Source organism: Pipistrellus kuhlii, unplaced genomic scaffold, assembly GCF_014108245.1.
Source record: "Pipistrellus kuhlii isolate mPipKuh1 unplaced genomic scaffold, mPipKuh1.p scaffold_m20_p_2, whole genome shotgun sequence".
Classification (NCBI taxonomy): Eukaryota; Metazoa; Chordata; class Mammalia; order Chiroptera; family Vespertilionidae; genus Pipistrellus; species Pipistrellus kuhlii.
This window is the reverse complement of record NW_023425515.1, coordinates 72,848,431-72,865,852: the sequence shown is the minus strand read 5'-3', so window position 1 is coordinate 72,865,852 and position 17,422 is coordinate 72,848,431. Positions and strand designations below refer to the sequence as shown.

The following is a 17,422-nucleotide window of genomic DNA, read 5'->3' as shown; positions in this document are numbered from 1 at the left end:
CCCCCAAGAACCATCTGGCCCCAAATGTCAACACTGCAGAGGTTGAGAAACCCTGCTCTGGGGTAAGAAACTGTTCCTCAAGTTGTTTTATTAGAGGACTACCCGCCAAGATCATTCATTTTACTTTGTTCCAAGTCACTACTAACTAAAGAACCCTTTCATGGTAATTTGGTGTTGTATGTGGACTGTTTTTGTTGGTACCAGAGAGGTTGACCAGTGAGCATTACTTAAACTCGTGTGTCGTAGTTACTGTGTCAGACACTGTCCAAAGTGCTTATAAATAGTAACATTTGTTATTATTATTTTTATAAATAGTAACATTTAAACACAGGCCTGAGAGATTGGGGACTTGGCCATAGTCACAAAGCTACCCTGTTTCCCCGAAAATAAGACAGTGCATTATATTAATTTTTGCTCCCAAAGATGCCTAGGTCTTATTTTCAGAGGATGTCTTATTTTTCCATGAAGAAGAATAAGGTGCACATTTATTGTTAAATGAAAATAAAGGAAATTTATTACCTGTATACGGTACGGTAGTACGGTAGTTGTAAACACAAACCAAACAAACTGTGAATCCTACAGTATCAAGAATTTACTCATTTATTCAGCGACAATCATGTCATCATCTTCTGGAACATCGTCATAACAATCCAATTTCTGAATTTCTTGTGACTCCATTTCTTTCAGAATCAGTGGACCAAATCTCTCATGTTTAGCCTAGGGGGGGGGGCCTTATTTTCAGGGGAATGCCTTATATTTCACTCAGAAGGAAACCTGTAAGTAGATCTTATTTTCAGAGGATGTCTTATTTTCGGGGAAACACGGTAGATGTGACTTTGGACAAGTTACTTGCCTCTTAGGACTTCATTCCTCCAGTCTGTAGAATGAGAATTAATTGGTCCTAATTTATAAGGATGATGTGTGTGTGTGTGTGTGTGTGTGTGTACAGTAAATGCTCATTTAATGTCCTTAATACGATAGGTTGTGACTTAAAGCAAAACGATGTATAACAAAACCAATTTTTAAAAAAATACATTTTATTGATATTTTACAGAGAGGAAGAGAGAGGGATAGAGAGCTAGAAACATCGATGAAAGAGAATCATCGATCAGCTGCCTCCTGCACACCCCCCACAGGGGATGTGCCCACAACCAAGGTACATGACCTTGACCGGAATTGAACCTGGGACCTTCCAGTCCGCAAGCCGACGCTCTGTCCTCTGAGCCAAACCTGTTTCGGCACCAATTTTACCATAGGCTAATTGATATAAAAAGAGTTAAGTTCCTATTTAACTCTTCATTTCATCATTGTTGTAGCAAACTAACATTGAACAAAACCATGTCATTCAAGGTAAAGACCTACTACCGGTATATATAAAACATGTTCCACCCAGCTGGAGTGGCTCAGTGGTTGAGCATAGACCTATGAACCAGGAGGTTAGGGTTTGATTCCTGGTCAGGGCACATGCCCAGGTTGCAGGCTCGATCCCCAGGGTGGGGCGTGCCAGAGGATGATTCTCTCTCATTCTTGATGTTCTCTCTCTCTCTCCCCCCCTCTCCCTTCCTCTCTGAAGTCAATAAACAAAAATTAAAAAAAAATTAATTTAATTTTAAAAAGTGTTCCTCCCTGCTCCCTACCCCACCCCAACATGCTGGGCTGGAAGTTGAAATTCAAAGTAGAGTTTTGAGAGTGCCTTTTGTACATTCAACTTTTGTTACTTGTAAATGCTGTTGTTTCAGATAAACTTAAAATCTCGAGGGGCTAGGAAAGGGAAGGACATCTGTAATAGTGTCAACAATAAAAAAAAAAGAAAACCTAGAATGTTATAGCTTTCAAAAAACATGAGATTTCTTTGTAATATGATTACAAAGTTTGTTTGTAGTCCTGTTCAGATTGCAGATTGGCCCTGTCTTTTTTCATCTACAGTTTAAGCTAAAGGACAGCATCCATCAGGAACATGTTCTTTAAGAGGGGATGAAGCCGAGACCGGTTTGGCTCAATGGATAGAGCTTCGGCTTGGGGACTGAAGGGACCCGGGTTCGATTCCTGTCAAGGACATGTACCTTGGTTGCGGGCATATCCCCAGTAGGGATGTATGCAAGAGGCAGCTGATTGATGACTCTCTCTCATCGATGTTTCTAGCTCTCTGTCTCTCTCTTCCTCTCTGTACAAAATCAATAAAATATATTAAAAAAAAAAAAGAGGGGACGAAATTCAGAGAACTGAGGTGACACAGAGTCTCTCTCTCTCTGTATTTCAGAGAGGAAGAGAGGGAGAGAGAGATAGAAACATCAGTGATGAGAGAGAATCATTGATCGTCCCCTACTAGGGACTGAATTCACAACCTGAGCATGTGCCCTGACTGGGAATCAAACTGTGACCTCCTGGTTTACAGGCTGGACACTCAACCATTGAGCCTCACCGGCTGGGCACAGTGCCTCTTAAACTTCTAATGAGACACGGCACACCTATCCATTCACCAAAGCAGAGTGCATGGTCAGACCTGATGTTAGTAAGGTGAAGGTGTAGCTTGAGCCACATTATATTACTGTTTATGAAGGTCAAAACCAGTTTATTTTATTTTATTTTATTTTTTTTTAAATATATTTTATTGATTTTACAGAGAGGAAGGGAAAGAGATAGAGAGCCTATTAGCAGTTTTATGTAGCTCCTAACGCATGAATGAGTGGCAGCCCACATGAAAATGGGCGATGCCACATAGCGATGGGGAGTGAACAATTAGAAATAAACAGCAAAACAGTCTACTTCAGCATGGAAAGAAACCATTGCTTGTAACATTATATCTTTGAAAAAATGTATCTTAAGTTCTAAAGAACTGTGTACTTGATGGGGCATGTTTGTGTCTACATATATGCATGCACAGGAAGATAAATAAGTATACACAAACTAAATAAACAATATATATTTTTCAATTTTTAAATGAGAAAAACATTAAGTTTGGTTTGTTAATTTTTATTTTTATTGTAGGTATATTAAAGCAAGTCAAAGATTACATTAAACAATGTAGCAAATGCCAGGAGAAACTAGATCGCTCCCGTCCAATATCAGATACTTCAGAAATGTTGGAAGAATTAGGACTAGACCTTGAATCTGGAGATGAAAGTAATGAATCAGAGGATGACCTGAGCAACTTTACTTCAGCTCCAAATACAGGCTCCAAGTCTGCAAAAAAGAAGCCAATATCTAAACATGAACTTGTATTTGTAAGTGGAACTTTCCATTCAGCTTTAACATGTTAACTAGTGTATTAGTGTTGTAGGCCTTGTGAATTTTTTCTTAAACTACTAAAACTGCTTGAGTATTGACATTGACAGTTGAAGATTTAAGCAGGTCTGCGTCTAAAGTAATGCACTATGTTGTTATATACACTAAAAGTATGCTAATATTGCCTCTTCATTCATTGTAAGTATTCCTGTTGTTCTCTTCAGAATGTAACTTGTTAATTACTCCTCTCTTTTTTAACGGTATGTTGGTACAGATAGAATACACTCTGGAAGCGGTCTCTGGGTCATGAAGCAAGGTAAAATTAAGCTGGCTAGGTCTTTGCTAGATTCATTTAGATTCATATGTCATCAAACTTCAGGCTAGTAAGAAAAGGCAGCAAGAACTGAGATGCAGGCTTTCATTGGGTCAAGAAGAGAGTGAAAACAACATATCTTTTCACGTAAATACATAGATAATAAAGAAAGACTATCAGGCTATTTCTTAATTAGTGGTATTCTTTAAAAGGGAAGGATGTGTCTTGTCTTAAATTCTGTTAAGGGTAGACATACAGATATATGTAATATATCTCTTGGTCTCACACTTATTTTGATAGGTTGACACCAAAGGAGTGGTGAAACGTTCTTCTCCAAAACATTGTCAGGCTGTGTTAAAGCAACTGAACGAACAGAGACTCTCCAACCAGTTCTGTGATGTTACTTTGTTAATTGAAGGAGAGGAGTACAAAGCTCATAAATCTGTTTTGTCAGCTAACAGTGAATATTTTCGAGATCTTTTTATTGAGAAAGGAGCTATTTCCAGTCATGAGGCTGTGGTGGATCTTTCCGGTAAGAATTTTCTAATACTCTTGCTTTTTGTTTATAAGTACGTACTGGAAGAGGTGTGTGTGTGTGTGTGTGTGTGTGTGTGTGTGTGTGTGTGTTTCTTACAAAGTCAGGGTTTATGCTGAATTGGGAGAAGCCCACTTATAGCAGCAGACTTAAGCTAAACTAAAAACTGTTAGCAAGGTTTCCAAGGTAGATTTATGGAAAAGGCTGTCATTTCCTATCCACTGCCTCTGAGGCGAGACAATTGTAGCAGTAGAAGATTATCTGGGATTTACACTGTTAAAAACAGATTGAGAAAAGTCCATGACTGCACCAGTGTTACTATACTAAGTAATTATGTTATTTAAAAAATGACTGCCTGTATATTAAGTTGTGGAACATGTGGTTATAGAGCACTTTTGAAGGTCTGTTTTTTTATTTTTTTTATTTTTTATTTTTTGTTTGTTTGTTTTTTGGGGGGGTTGTTTTTTAAGATTAATCATTAGAACTCATTAGGTACAATAATCAAACTGTCATTGTAGGATAATGAGAATTCTAGGTAGAGGGTTTTTTGTTTGTTTCATTGTTATTGTAAATGAATAATTTGACTTTTGTTTTTGGCCTTATTAGAACTTATGTAAGGGCTTAGGAACCAATAAATGAAAAGTTAGTATGAATTAAAATAGCTAACCTGCTGGGCTGGCGTGGCTTAGTGGTTGAGCATTGACCTATGAACCACAAGGTCACAGTTCATTTCCCAGTCAGGACACTTGCCTAGGTTGAGGGTTCGATCCCCAGTTGAGGTGTGCAGGAGGTAGCTGATCAATGATCAATAATTCTCTCATCAATGTTTCTTTTTTTAAAAAAAATATATTTTATTGATTTTTTACAGAGAGGAAGAGAGAGGGATAGAGAGTTAGAAACATCGATGAGAGAGAGTCATTGATCAGCTGCCTCTTGCACACCCCCCACTGGGGATGTGCCCTCAACCAAGGTACATGCCTTGACTGGAATCGAACCTGGGACCTTTCAGTCCCCAAGCCGATGCTCTATCCACTGAGCCAAACCGATCTCGGCCTCTCATCAGTGTTTCTATCTCCCCCTCTCCCTCCCTGAAATCAATAAAAATATATTTAAAATAGCTAACCTTATTTATTAATTTTCTCATAATATTAACTTGCTGCAACTCTTGAATTACTGACATCACTGTGTAAAGAATCATTTCTTCTTTCTGAAACAAAAACTTGATTTTTTCCAGGTATATTACTAACACTTAACCTAGTTAACCATTGATCCTTTTCTGCCTTATAATTTTTAAACTCATTTCTTCTGGAAAGACATATATATATATATATATATATATATATATATATATATATATATGAATATGTGCTTAATTATTAAAAATTTGACTTATGTGCTCGGTGGTTGAGTGGCAACCATGAACCAGGAGGTCAGGGTTCGATTCTTGGCCAGGACATATGCACAGGTTGTAGGTTCGACCCACAGTGGGGGCGTGCAGGGAGCAGCCAACCAATGATTCTTTTTCATCATTGATGTTTCTCTCTCTCCCTCTCTCTCTTCCTCTCTCTGAAATCAATAAAAACATATTTTTTAAAAATATATTTTATTGTTTTTTTACAGAGAGGAAGGGAGAGAGATAGTTAGAAACACCGATGAGAATCATCAATCAGCTGACTCTTGCATGCCCCCTACTGGGGATGTGCCCGCAACCAAGATACATGCCCTTGATCAGAATCGAACCCAGGACCCTTCAGTCCACAGGCCGACACTTATCGACTGAGCCAATCCGGTTTTGGCAATAAAAACATATTTAAAAAATTTTTTTATTAATCATCTGCTGTGTGTAATGAGCTAAGGTAGACTCTAGGGATACAATGGTGAGCAAAAACTTAGATGGAGTATAGAGTTGTATAATATTCTAGATTAATAGAGTTTGCTTTTTTTCTGTGTTTGGTGACTCAGGAGAAAATACTTTTTGTACTGGGCCATCTTAATAAAACTCATCACAGATACAGTCTTTTTATATTTTTAGCTTTGGAATTTTTTTTCTGTCTTTCTTGCATTTGAAGCAGGAAAAAGCAAGAGTGTTTTTCTTTTCCAGTTTCCCAGTAGCTTGTAGTAAATTAAATGTCTGCCCCCAAATAACTGCAATACAACCTCTTTATTAAAACAAAACAAAAAAAACACAACCTCTTTTATTCTTCATTCCATCTGCTTATTTTTATATATGTTAAGCAAATAACATTGCTTTTTTTTTGTTTTGTTTTTTAAATATTTTTTATTGATTTCAGAGAAGGGAGAGGGAGAAATAGAAACACCAATGATGAGAGAGAATCATTGATTGGTTGCCTCCTGCACACTTCCTACTGGGATTGAGCCCACAACCTAGGCATGTGCCCTTGATTAGAATCAAACCCAGATCCTTCAGTCCTCAATCCACTGAGCCAAACCAACTAGGACTGCTAAGCAAATATGTAAGCCCATAGTAGGTGGAGGAGACATTAAAAATTCTCATTTGCTTTAAATGCTAAATAGATAAAGATAGTTTATAAAATACCAGAGACCTGGTCCACAAAATTTGTGCACTTGGTGGGGAGGGGTGTCCCTCCATCCGCCCCGCACCCTCTTGCAGTCTGGGAGCCCTTGGGGTTGTCCGGCTGCCACGGAGGCAGGAGAGGCTCCCACCACCGCTGCTGTGCTTGCCAGCTGTGAGCAGGCTCTCGCCGAGCCGCACTTCCCCTATGGGAGCACACTGACCAGCAGGGGCAGATCCTACATTAAGCGTCTGCCCCCTGGTGGTCAGTGTGCATCATAGCGACTGGTCATTCTGCCGTTAGGTCAATTTTTATATTAGCCTTTTATTATATAGGATGTATGCAGTGCCTGGCTGGTGTGACTCAGTGGTTGAGCGTCAACCTATGAACCAGGAGGTCACAGTTTGATTCCAGGTCAGGGTACGTGCCCTGGATGCAAGCTCAATCCCCAGTGGGGAGTGTCCAAGAGGCAGCCATTCTATGATTCTCTTTCATCATTGATGTTTCTTTTCTTTTCTTTTTTTTTAACTCAACCATGTTATAGAGTTTAATGCTACATTACAGTGAACTGTAAGGCTTCCCAAAGCTGCTCAATTTGCTTATTTCTCTCTCTCTCTCTCTTTTTTTTTTTTAATATATTTTATTGATTTTTTTTTGCCCCCCTCCCTCCCTCCCAGACATACCCTCCCTCCCCAGAGTTTTATGTCCATTGGTTGTACTTACATGCATGTATGCATGTCCTTCGGTTGATCTATTATCTCCCCCCGATCTTCCTCCCCTCCCCACTGTAATTTGATAGTCTGCCTGTTGCTTTCATCATTAATGTTTCTATCTCTTTCTCTCCTTTTTCCTTTCTCTCTGAAATCAAAAATATATATTAAGAAATAAAAATACTTTATAAAAAAAGTATATGTTTTTTAATTACCTAGCGTAAGTAGTTGAATTCATCAGTATTTTTCTTTATGTTGTTTATACTTTAGAAAAATTTTTCCTACTCATATATATTTTCGTACATTGTCCTTTTACATTTTTCTAGTTTTTATTTTATGTTTAATTTTTAATCTATTCAGAATATTAGTATGAGATATAGGTTTTTGATATAATTTCCTTCCCCATTTTGATTACCACTTGTCTCAGAACCATTTAGTGAATATTCTAACCTCTTCCACTCAAAGACCATGCAAATTCTCTTAGAAAACAATTTTCTGCTCTAGCCAGTTTGGCTCAGTGGATAGAGCATCAGCCTGTGGACCACAGGGTCCTGAATTCTATTTCTGTCATGGGCCTGTACCCTGGTTGCAGGCTCCTCCCCGGCCCAGACCCTGGTCAGGCCTCATGCAGGTGGCAACCAATCAGTGTGTTTCTCTCACACTGATATTTCTCTCTGTCTTTCCCTCTCTCTTCCACTCTCCCTAAACTCAGTAGAAAAATATCCTCAGGTAAGGAAAGAAAACTAAATAAATTTCCACGTGTATTTCATACTGGCTCTAGGTTTTGCTCTAATCTATTGGCTGTTTCTTTCTACTCTTTAATTTTTTTTATCCTTATAAGGGCATGTTTCTATGGATTTTTAGAGAGGGAGGAAGGGAGGAAGAGAGAAGAGAGAGAGAGAGGGGAGAGAGAGAGAGAGAGAGAGAGAGAGAGAGAGAGAGAGAGAGAGAGAGAGAGAGAGAGACTGCCTCCCATAGGCACCTGGACAGGGGGCTGATCCTGAAACCTTTTGGTGTATGGGACAGCACTTCAACCAACTGAGCCACCCTCCAGGGCTTTTGTATACTCTTAAAATTTGGTCTTAATTACCTTAGCTTTATAATAAGGAAAGTGTGCCACCTTTATTATTCAGGTGGGTTTTAGTTACTAAAAATCGATTGCTATTCCATATAAACTGTCAAAGCAGCTCCTCAACTTCTACAAAAAGAAAAAATGTATTTTGTTAGAGATTATAATAAAGTTTTAGAGATTTATCCAACAAAGGCCTTACATATTTTTTGCTATATTATTTCAAGGTACTTTAAACTTTTTTTAAAAATTATTTATTTATTTATTTATTATTTTAATTTTAACAAATCTTTTTTTAAAATTTATTTTTATTGATTTTAGAGAGGGAGAGATAGAAACATCAATGATGAAGAGAGAACCATCCCGCATGCCTCCTACTGGGGATGGAGCCTGCAGCCCCGGGCATGTGCCCTTGTCTGGAATTGGCCCTGGGACTCTGGTCTGCTGGCTGATGCTCTATCCACTGAGCCAAACCAGCTAGGGCAGTACTTTAAACTTTTTGAAACATTCTCATTTTAATGTGTCTTTTAATCTCTCTTTATAATTTGTTCATTTCTTTATGAATTATTCTGAAAAATTCTAGTTCACCCTTTAGTTGTGTCTGATTTGCTATGAAATTTATTGATTTTTTAAAAAAATTCCAATTTATGTTTTCCATTTTAGAGGATCTTTTTATCAATAGTTTTAGTTTAGATTATCATTTTTAGGGAGTACTTTTTATGGCTATTTGTTCTACTAGTATGCTACCATTTGTTTTTCATGTTTGATCATAGCAATATGTATATTCTTTGTTGGTTTGATTTATGCTATTTGTTTCTACTAACTTTTGTTCATTGTGTCATGTTTCTTTGTGATAAAAAAACAAAACAAAACAAAACACCCTATACATACTGAACTCATATTCTTTAGAATTTTATGGGAAATCTTTGAGTCCTAAGTTAATAGTCCTAGAAAAGCATTTGCTTCTTTAGATACTGAGGGCATTAGCAGTCTGGGACTACTTTAAATTCTCATCTTAAGGTGTTTTTTTTTGTTTGGTTGGGTTTTTTTTTTGTTTTTGTTTTTTATGTTTCTATCTCTCCCGCTCCCTTCCTTTCTGAAATCAATAAAATTAATCAAATTAATTAAGCTTGGATTAATTTGGTGGGGCACTGACTATTTAGAATATTACTTTGTAATATTTTTATTTAGTATTTTTTCAAGTATATGAGTCCTTCAGGGCATCTTAGTCTACCATACTGTATGCTGGATGTGGAAGTACCTGTCATAAGTTTTTATTTTTTAAAAATTTTTTATGTGTAGGGTTTAGTTTTACATTTTGTTTTATTTTTAAATTAAATTTTATTTTTTGTTAATCTTTGAGGATGTTTTTCCATTGGTTTTTAGGGAGAGTGGAAAAGAGAAGGGAAAACAGAGAGAAACATTGATGTGAGAGAAACACATTGATTGGTTGCCTCCTGCATGCCTCACACTGGGGATCGAGCCTGCAGCCCAGACATGTGCCCTGATCAGAATCGAGCCGCAGCCTCCTGGCTCTCGTAGGCCAGTGCTCAGCCACTGAGCCAGACTAGCGGGGCATGGTGTCCATTTAAAATGTTTTAAATTTTCATAAAGACACATAATAGAAAATTTCCTGGCTTGGTAGCTCGGTTGGCTTTATCCCCATAGCTAAAGTTGCAGGTTTGATCCCAGTTAGGAATCAAACATTGAATGCATAAATAAGTAGAACTGCAAATCCATGTTCCTCTCCCTCTCCTTCTCTCTCTCTCTCTAAAATCAATAAAATAAAAAGAAGTCCTGGCTGGTTTGTGTTCAGTGGTTAGCATTAGCCTGCAAAAAGGCTCCCTGGTTCGATTACCACTCAAGGGCAAGTATCACACTTGCAGGCTCGACCCGGATCAGGGTTTGAACAGGAGGGAACCAACCGATATGTCTCTCTCACATCTGTTTCATCTTGCAGAATTACCCGTTTCCTTTTCATTATGTGTGTGTAAAAAGGCTAGAGGTAAAAACAGAATACCAAAATTATGTCTTACCTTTTAACAGTAAGATTATGATTGACTTTTTATTTTTGTTTTCCTAATTTGTGTGTGTCTTATAGTATTTTTAAAAGTGGTTCTTTTTTGAAAAAAAATTTAATTATTGATTTCAGAGAGAAAGAGAGATGGAGAGCGAGATAGAAACATCAATGATGAGAAAGATTCATTGATCCACGGTGCCCCACACTGGGGACAAAGCCCACAGCTAAGGGATATGCCCTGACCAGGAATCAAACCATGGCCTCCTGAATCTCATCGTTGATGTTTCTATCTCTCCCCTCCCTCTCTAAAATCAATTAAACATATATACATATATATATATATATATATATATATATATATATAAAGAAATATTTCTTCTTCAGGCTTTTTTAACTTGGTCTCATAATTTATAGCATGATTAATATGATTATAGCCTATTTAATTACAGCTTTCATAGGAATGGCAGAAACAGCCATGATGATAATGTTGGTGTGTAGTTTCCTCAGTGTTCAACCTGATCCTAATGTATCTTACAGTTTATGGCTTCCATGTATACTTCTGCACTCCATCTGCCTATGGAAAAGGACAGTATTTTATGTAGCTTGAGTCAAAATTAAATAACGCAGCAAATGTGTGTGGCATTTTTGTTTTTGTTTTTTTAATATATTTTATTAATTTTTTACAGAGAGGAAGGGTGAGGGATAGAGAATTAGAAACATCGATGAGAGAGAGACATCGATCCGCTGCCTCCTGCACACCCCCCACTGGGGACGTGCCCGCAACCAAGGTTCATGCCCTTGACCGGAATCAAACCCGGAACCCTTCAGTCCCCAAGCCGACGCTCTATCCATTGAGCCAAACCGGTTTCGGCAAATGTATGTTTTTAAAAGGTTGCTTTGACGCCTCTTTATTTTTTAAAATATATATTTTTATTGATTTTAGAGAGGAAGGAAGAGAGAGAGAGAGAAAAACATAAATGTTGAGACAGAATCATCGATCGGCTGCCTCCTGCATCCCCTTGTCTGGGGATGGAGCCTGCAACCTGGGTATGTGCCCTTAACCGTAATCAAACTTGGGTTCTTCAGTCCGCAGGCCTGTGCTCTATCTACTGAGCCAAACCAGCTAGGGCTTGCTGTCTATATTTTAATAAAAGGTCTCTAAGATAGCCCAGCTGGTGTGCCTCGGTGGTTGAACGTCAACCTATGAACCAGGAGGTCACAGTTTGATTCCCAATCAGGATACATTCCCAGGTTTTGGGCTAGGTTCCTGGTGGGGGGAAGGGTGGGCAATCAATCAATCTCTCTTATCGTTGATGTTTCTCTCTTTCCTTCTCCCTCTCTAAAATTAATTTTAAAATATTTTAATAAGTTCTCTAAGATAAATTATTACATATGAAAAGTAAGACACAGTAGAGTATAATAAGATATCTCCTGTAAAAAAAGGAAAATAAGAATGTTTGCTTGACTTTATAAAGAAACTCTGGAAAGCTATACAAATTCTTAAAAATACTGGTTATGGAGATGGAGTTAGACATATCACTATAATTTTCTGATTTTTGAATCATGAATATAATTAATGTGGCTTTTGAAAGCGAAGTATTGAGAACTTAGAAATAAATTGATTTTATTTTTTCACATAAAATAGGAATGTAATACCTCGTGTGTACAGTAATTATTTCATTCCTTAGACCAGGAATAGGCAAACCATAGCCCAATCCTTTTTCTCGTTTTTTTTTGTAAATAAAATTGTATTAGAACACAGCCACACCCATCTGTATATGTATTATCTATGACTACTCTTTCTAGCTATAATGACAGAGTTGAGTAGTTACATTTTATGTCCTGTACTATTATCTAATTCTCTATAGAAACATTTTGATAACATCCTACGTTATACCTTGTTTTTGAACATTTAGTAGAACTCATTGTTCACAATAAATTTTTTATATGGACTTCTATTAAAATATGCAGCTATACATATGAAGTGAGGTTAGGAGACAAGTTGGTTGAACCCTGCCTACTCACCTGCGTCCCTCTCTTTTTTTACCCTCCATTCTCCAGCAGCTGTTTCTTGAGGGGAATTTGAGGAACCCCCGGGGTTCTAAGGAGTACAGTTTGAAAATGACTGCCTTACAACAACTCTTTGAGGTAGTAAGTCTGATATTATTTTCTATTTTAGGTATTGAGAGAGTCGGCTTATAGAAGTGAGTTAGTCAAGGCTTAATACGCAACCAGAACACAAAAACAAATCCAGGGTATTTAATTGCAGAATAAATGGTCATGTTTGCCTTTATATTCTATTTTATATTGTCATAATCTTGTATTAATTGTTCTTACAAGGTGTGTTCGTAGTGATTTGACTTTTTTTTGTCCCCCATCTGTCTTGTTTCATATAGGTTTCTGTAAAGCAAGCTTCCTGCCTTTACTGGAATTTGCCTATACTTCTGTGCTGAGTTTTGATTTCTGTAGCATGGCTGATGTAGCCATCTTGGCTCGGCATCTCTTCATGTCAGAAGTTTTAGAAATTTGTGAAAATGTACATAAACTAATGGAAGAGAAGCAGCTAACGGTATATAAGAAGGGTGAAGTACAAACAGTTGCATCTACCCAGAACTTGCCAGAACAAAACAGAGATACAGCACCTCCTGTGGTTAACAATGAGGGAACCAGCACAGCTTTACCTTCTGACCTTGGGGATTGTGAAATTGTGCTGTTGGTGAATGGCGAAGCGCCAGAAACTGAGCAGCACGGAGAGCCCAGTCAGCAGCCTGAGCCCCAGGTCTCTGCAGAGGCTGAGGCTGCTCCGTCACCTTCGCCTACAGGCTGTGCAGCTGATTCTCATCCTGAAGTGGAGTCTGTCGATTTAGTAACAAAAAACAATGAGACAGAACTAGAACCTGTAAACAGCAGAGAAGGTAGCACAGTTTCTAATATCTGTCCTAAGCTTTCCAAAGAGAATGTAACCAGTGGCTCTCCAGAAAACAGTGATATGGGAAATGATACATCAAATGAGGATATTTGTGAAGACATTCCAGAGCATAGGCAGAGCCTTGGGCAGTCTTTAAAAGATCAGGAAAATCTAGTTGCAAAGACAGACCTCAGCCCTGATGATGATACTTACAGAAGCAGGCTTCGACAGCGTTCTGTCAACGAAGGGGGATATATTCGACTACACAAAGGAATGGAGAAAAAGCTGCAGAAACGGAAAGCCACTCCCAAGTCAGCAGTCCAACAGGTATGATGCAGAGTTGGCATTTGTAGTTTTAGCTTTAATTTGAAAGTATTTTATGGATAAACTTACATCTATGGTGAAAATTATGGGGTGGAGGAAAAGTAAGTATTGGAAAGCAACTTCAAGTTTAATACCAGTATAATAAGATATATGAATTTGCATTATTTATGATTCATGGCTTAAAAATAAAAATGATTAATATTTACTTAGATTGTTTTCTATCCCTTACTTAGGTAGCCCAGAAATTAGTTCAAAGAGGAAAAAAGATGAAACAGCCAAAAAGGGATGCTAAAGAGAATACTGAAGAAGAAGCATCGCATAAATGCGGGGAATGTGGAATGGTTTTTCAGAGAAGATACACGCTTATAATGCACTCACTGAAACATGAAAGATCTAGAGATTACAAATGCCCGGTAAGTATCTGAACTAATTAAAGATGGTCTAACTTCATGATAAGTGGAATCTAACTTACTGCTTCATTGTTTTTCTGCCATTTGTGTTCTATGTGTCTGTCTCCCTTATCCTATGTAATAAAAGGCTAATACGCAAATCGACTGAAGGGTGGACCCACCAGTCGGGGGCAGCTCCTGCCTTGAGTGTCCACCCCCTGATGGTCAGTGCGCATTATAGCAACTGGTCATCATCTCCTGAGGGGTCCCGAACTGCGAGAGGGCACAGGCCGGGCTGAGGACCCCCCCACCCACTCCAGTGCACGAATGTCATGGACCAGGCCTCTAGTATTACTATAAGACTTATCCTCTGATTTGTACTTGTATTTCCTTGACAAAAAAAATATATTTAGTGATATACCTCTACTTCTTCCTGATACTAGTAAGACAGTAAAATTATCATTTAAAAAATGTAAGTTCTTGCCCTAGCTGGTTTGGCTCAGTGGATAGAGCATTGATCTGTGGACTGAAAGGTCCCAGGTTTGATCCTAATCATGGGCACATGCCTGGGTTGTGGGCTCAATCCCCAGTGTGGGGCATGCTGGATGCAGCCAATTAATGATTCTGTCTTATCATTGATATTTATATCTCTCCCTTTTCCTTCCTCTCTGAAATAAAAAATATATTTAAAGAAAAAAAAAACTTTTCTAGCAGGGCACACACAGTGTCCGTGGAAGGAAAAAATAAATAAGCTCAAAGAGAATAGGAGAGGAGAACTTAGCAACTAAATTCTAGACTCTGATAAATAGATGGAATAACTGATTCAACAAATTATTTAAAAAGGCTCATTGCCAGGCTTTCAGTGGGGAAAGCTAAGAATCGGTCAAAGTTGTACTGCAGAACTACTAAACAGCTTAGGAATTAGTATTACTAGCTATCTTAAAAGAAGTGATTCTGGTTGTTAGAAAGTCTTTTTGAGAGGCAATTAAGTCCCCACCACCACTTCCTCAGAAAAAAATTCATCCTTTACATTCAAGAAAAGATAAAATTATAATTGTTCTGGGGAACACTGTATATAGAGAGGGTAAATGTACTATACCCAAAACAAGGAAAAGTAAAAGCTTCCATACTTTTCCCTAAACAGTTCTTAGCATGTTAATAGTCAGGTTTTTACCTTGAAAGCAGAAAGACTTCCGATATGAGAAATCCAAAGTCCATAAACAAAAGTCCTAAAGATATCGATAAAAGCCGTGGTTAATGCCCACTCCCCCCTTTCACAGAAATTCCAATTCATCTTTTTATTTTATTTTTTTAATATATTTTATTGATTTTTTACAGACAGGAAGGGAGATAGAGAGTTAGAAACATCGATGAGAGAGAGTCATCGATAGGCTGCCTCTTGCACACCCCCCTACTGGGGATATGCCCGAAACCAAGGTACATGCCCTTGACCGGAATTGAACCCGGGATCCTTCAGTCCCCAAGCCGACGCTCTATCCATTGAGCCAAACCGGTTTCGGCTCAATCCATCTTTTTAAACATCTTATTCTGAAATGTGAATGGACACCAGGGATAATCAGACTCATGATAAACATTTCAAGAGGAAAAACAACTTTGAGGAATCCAAGACTATACAGAAAGAAGAAAACTTTAAAACAAAAGCAAACAAACAAACATAAAAAAACAGAGCCCTAACTGGTTTGGCTCAGTGAATAGAGCCTCGGCCTGCAGACTGAAGGGTCCCAGGTTCGATCCCAGTCAAGGACATGTACCTTGGTTGTGGGCCCATCCCCAGTAGGGGGTGTGCAGGAGGCAGCTGATTGATGTTTCTCATCAATGTTTTAACACTCTATCCCTGTACCTTTCTCTCTGTAAAAAAAATCAATAAAGTATATTTTTAAAAAAACACTAAAAAACAAACAAAACAGACTTCCAGTGAAGATGGTAGGTAAGTGTAGAAGTGTGATACTCGAGTCCTTCCACATTCGCATCAAAAATACAGAATATCCATCATTCAGAACCTCCTGAAATCTAGATGAATGGAAGTCCTACAACTAGGGATTTAAAGAAGAAGCCACACCGAGATTGAGAGGAGGGGCAGAGATGCAGAACGGACTGATCTCACACCCACAAGTGGCAGCTTTAAATCAGGAAGAATGGCTTGGCTGGTACGGCGTGGTTGGGCATCATCCCTGCACCAGGAGGTTTCTGGTTTGAGTCCTGGGCAGGGCCCATGCCTGGGCTGCTGGCTTGACCCCCGGTAGGGGGTATGTAGGAGGTAGCAGATCGATGTTACTCTCCCATCAATGTTTCTCCTCCCTTCCTCTCTCTCTACTCTTTAAAATTAAATAAATAAAATTGGGAGGGATACCTTACCCCCCTGAGGAGTAAGAGGCCATTGCCTCAACCAGATACCCAACCCAGGTTTTCAGTGCCAGGAAGAGGACTGGCTATAAAAACTGGTGGGATGGGGGTGGGGGGAGCATGTGTAGCTGAGTGGAATGGAGGACTGCCAGAATCCCAGGCAGTTCCTCTTAAAGGGCCTGAACTCAGACTCACTTTCTCTGAGCTCCATTGCTGGGGCAGCAGCTTTAATGGAACCAGGATATACAGGGATGAACTTACGTTTCTTTTTTGGCACCAGCATGAGAGTTTCCTGTCAGACAAAAGGATTGGTAGAGTCCATTGTTCCTTTTCTGAGACGCCCACACCCATAGAGCTGACAGATAGGGATCATATCTGAGACTCCATCAACCTGGCTCACACTTTTCCCTGCCCTGGAGATTCCTTGAGGCCTAACCTTTAGGCCCATCCAAGCTATTTCCAGTGGCTTTTCCATACAACTGACTCCTCTTGCCTCCTGCTTCAAACTTTCCTAAAAACTCTCAAGCAGCCTCCAGGGGTCTTCAAACTACGGCCCGCGGGCCACATGCGGCCCGCAGAGGAGTCTGATCCGGCCCGCCAGGTTTTTTGGGCAGTGAGCGCAGCCGACGTGTTACAGTAGGAATTAGTAGTTCATATAGTCCAGCCCTCCAGCTCTCTGAGGAACCGTGATCTGGCCCCCACTTTAAAAAGTTTGAGGACCCCTGGATAGTCCATGCCTCTTGCTAAGTGCCATAGACCCATCACTAGCTGCAGCCTGCCTTGGTTCACAGTTTGGTCTCTGTTGATCATCTCCTATGCTAACACAGTAGCAGCCATTTGCAGATTGCTCTGTAGCTATGCCCCAGGCAGGGCATAGATGTTTGACTTAGTACCACAGCCAATGCATTTGTTGGACAGCTTCAGACCATACCAGGTTATAACCCTACCACCTCCATGAGAGACACCCTCCAAGTGGGGAATCAGTAAGCACCAAAGCCCTACTGAAGCAAGTCCTGCTCTGTAAGGTTCTC

The 17,422-nt window shown here is 39.1% G+C and overlaps 1 protein-coding gene across 3 annotated transcripts in view; it reads left to right on the top strand.

Annotated features, from left to right (window-relative positions):
* The window catches only part of ZBTB11 (zinc finger and BTB domain containing 11), a 32,769-nt gene that overhangs the window by 2,407 nt on the left and 12,940 nt on the right, over positions 1–17,422 (top strand). For 2 of the 3 annotated variants that reach the window (XM_036447711.2, XM_036447712.2), the window contains exons 2-5: positions 2,989–3,224; positions 3,839–4,070; positions 12,803–13,641; positions 13,872–14,051. In XM_036447711.2, coding sequence (XP_036303604.1) covers positions 2,989–3,224; positions 3,839–4,070; positions 12,803–13,641; positions 13,872–14,051 — 1,487 coding nt within the window. The remainder of the gene's footprint in view (positions 1–2,988; positions 3,225–3,838; positions 4,071–12,802; positions 13,642–13,871; positions 14,052–17,422) is intronic. The other variant, XM_036447714.2, reaches the window with a different exon arrangement.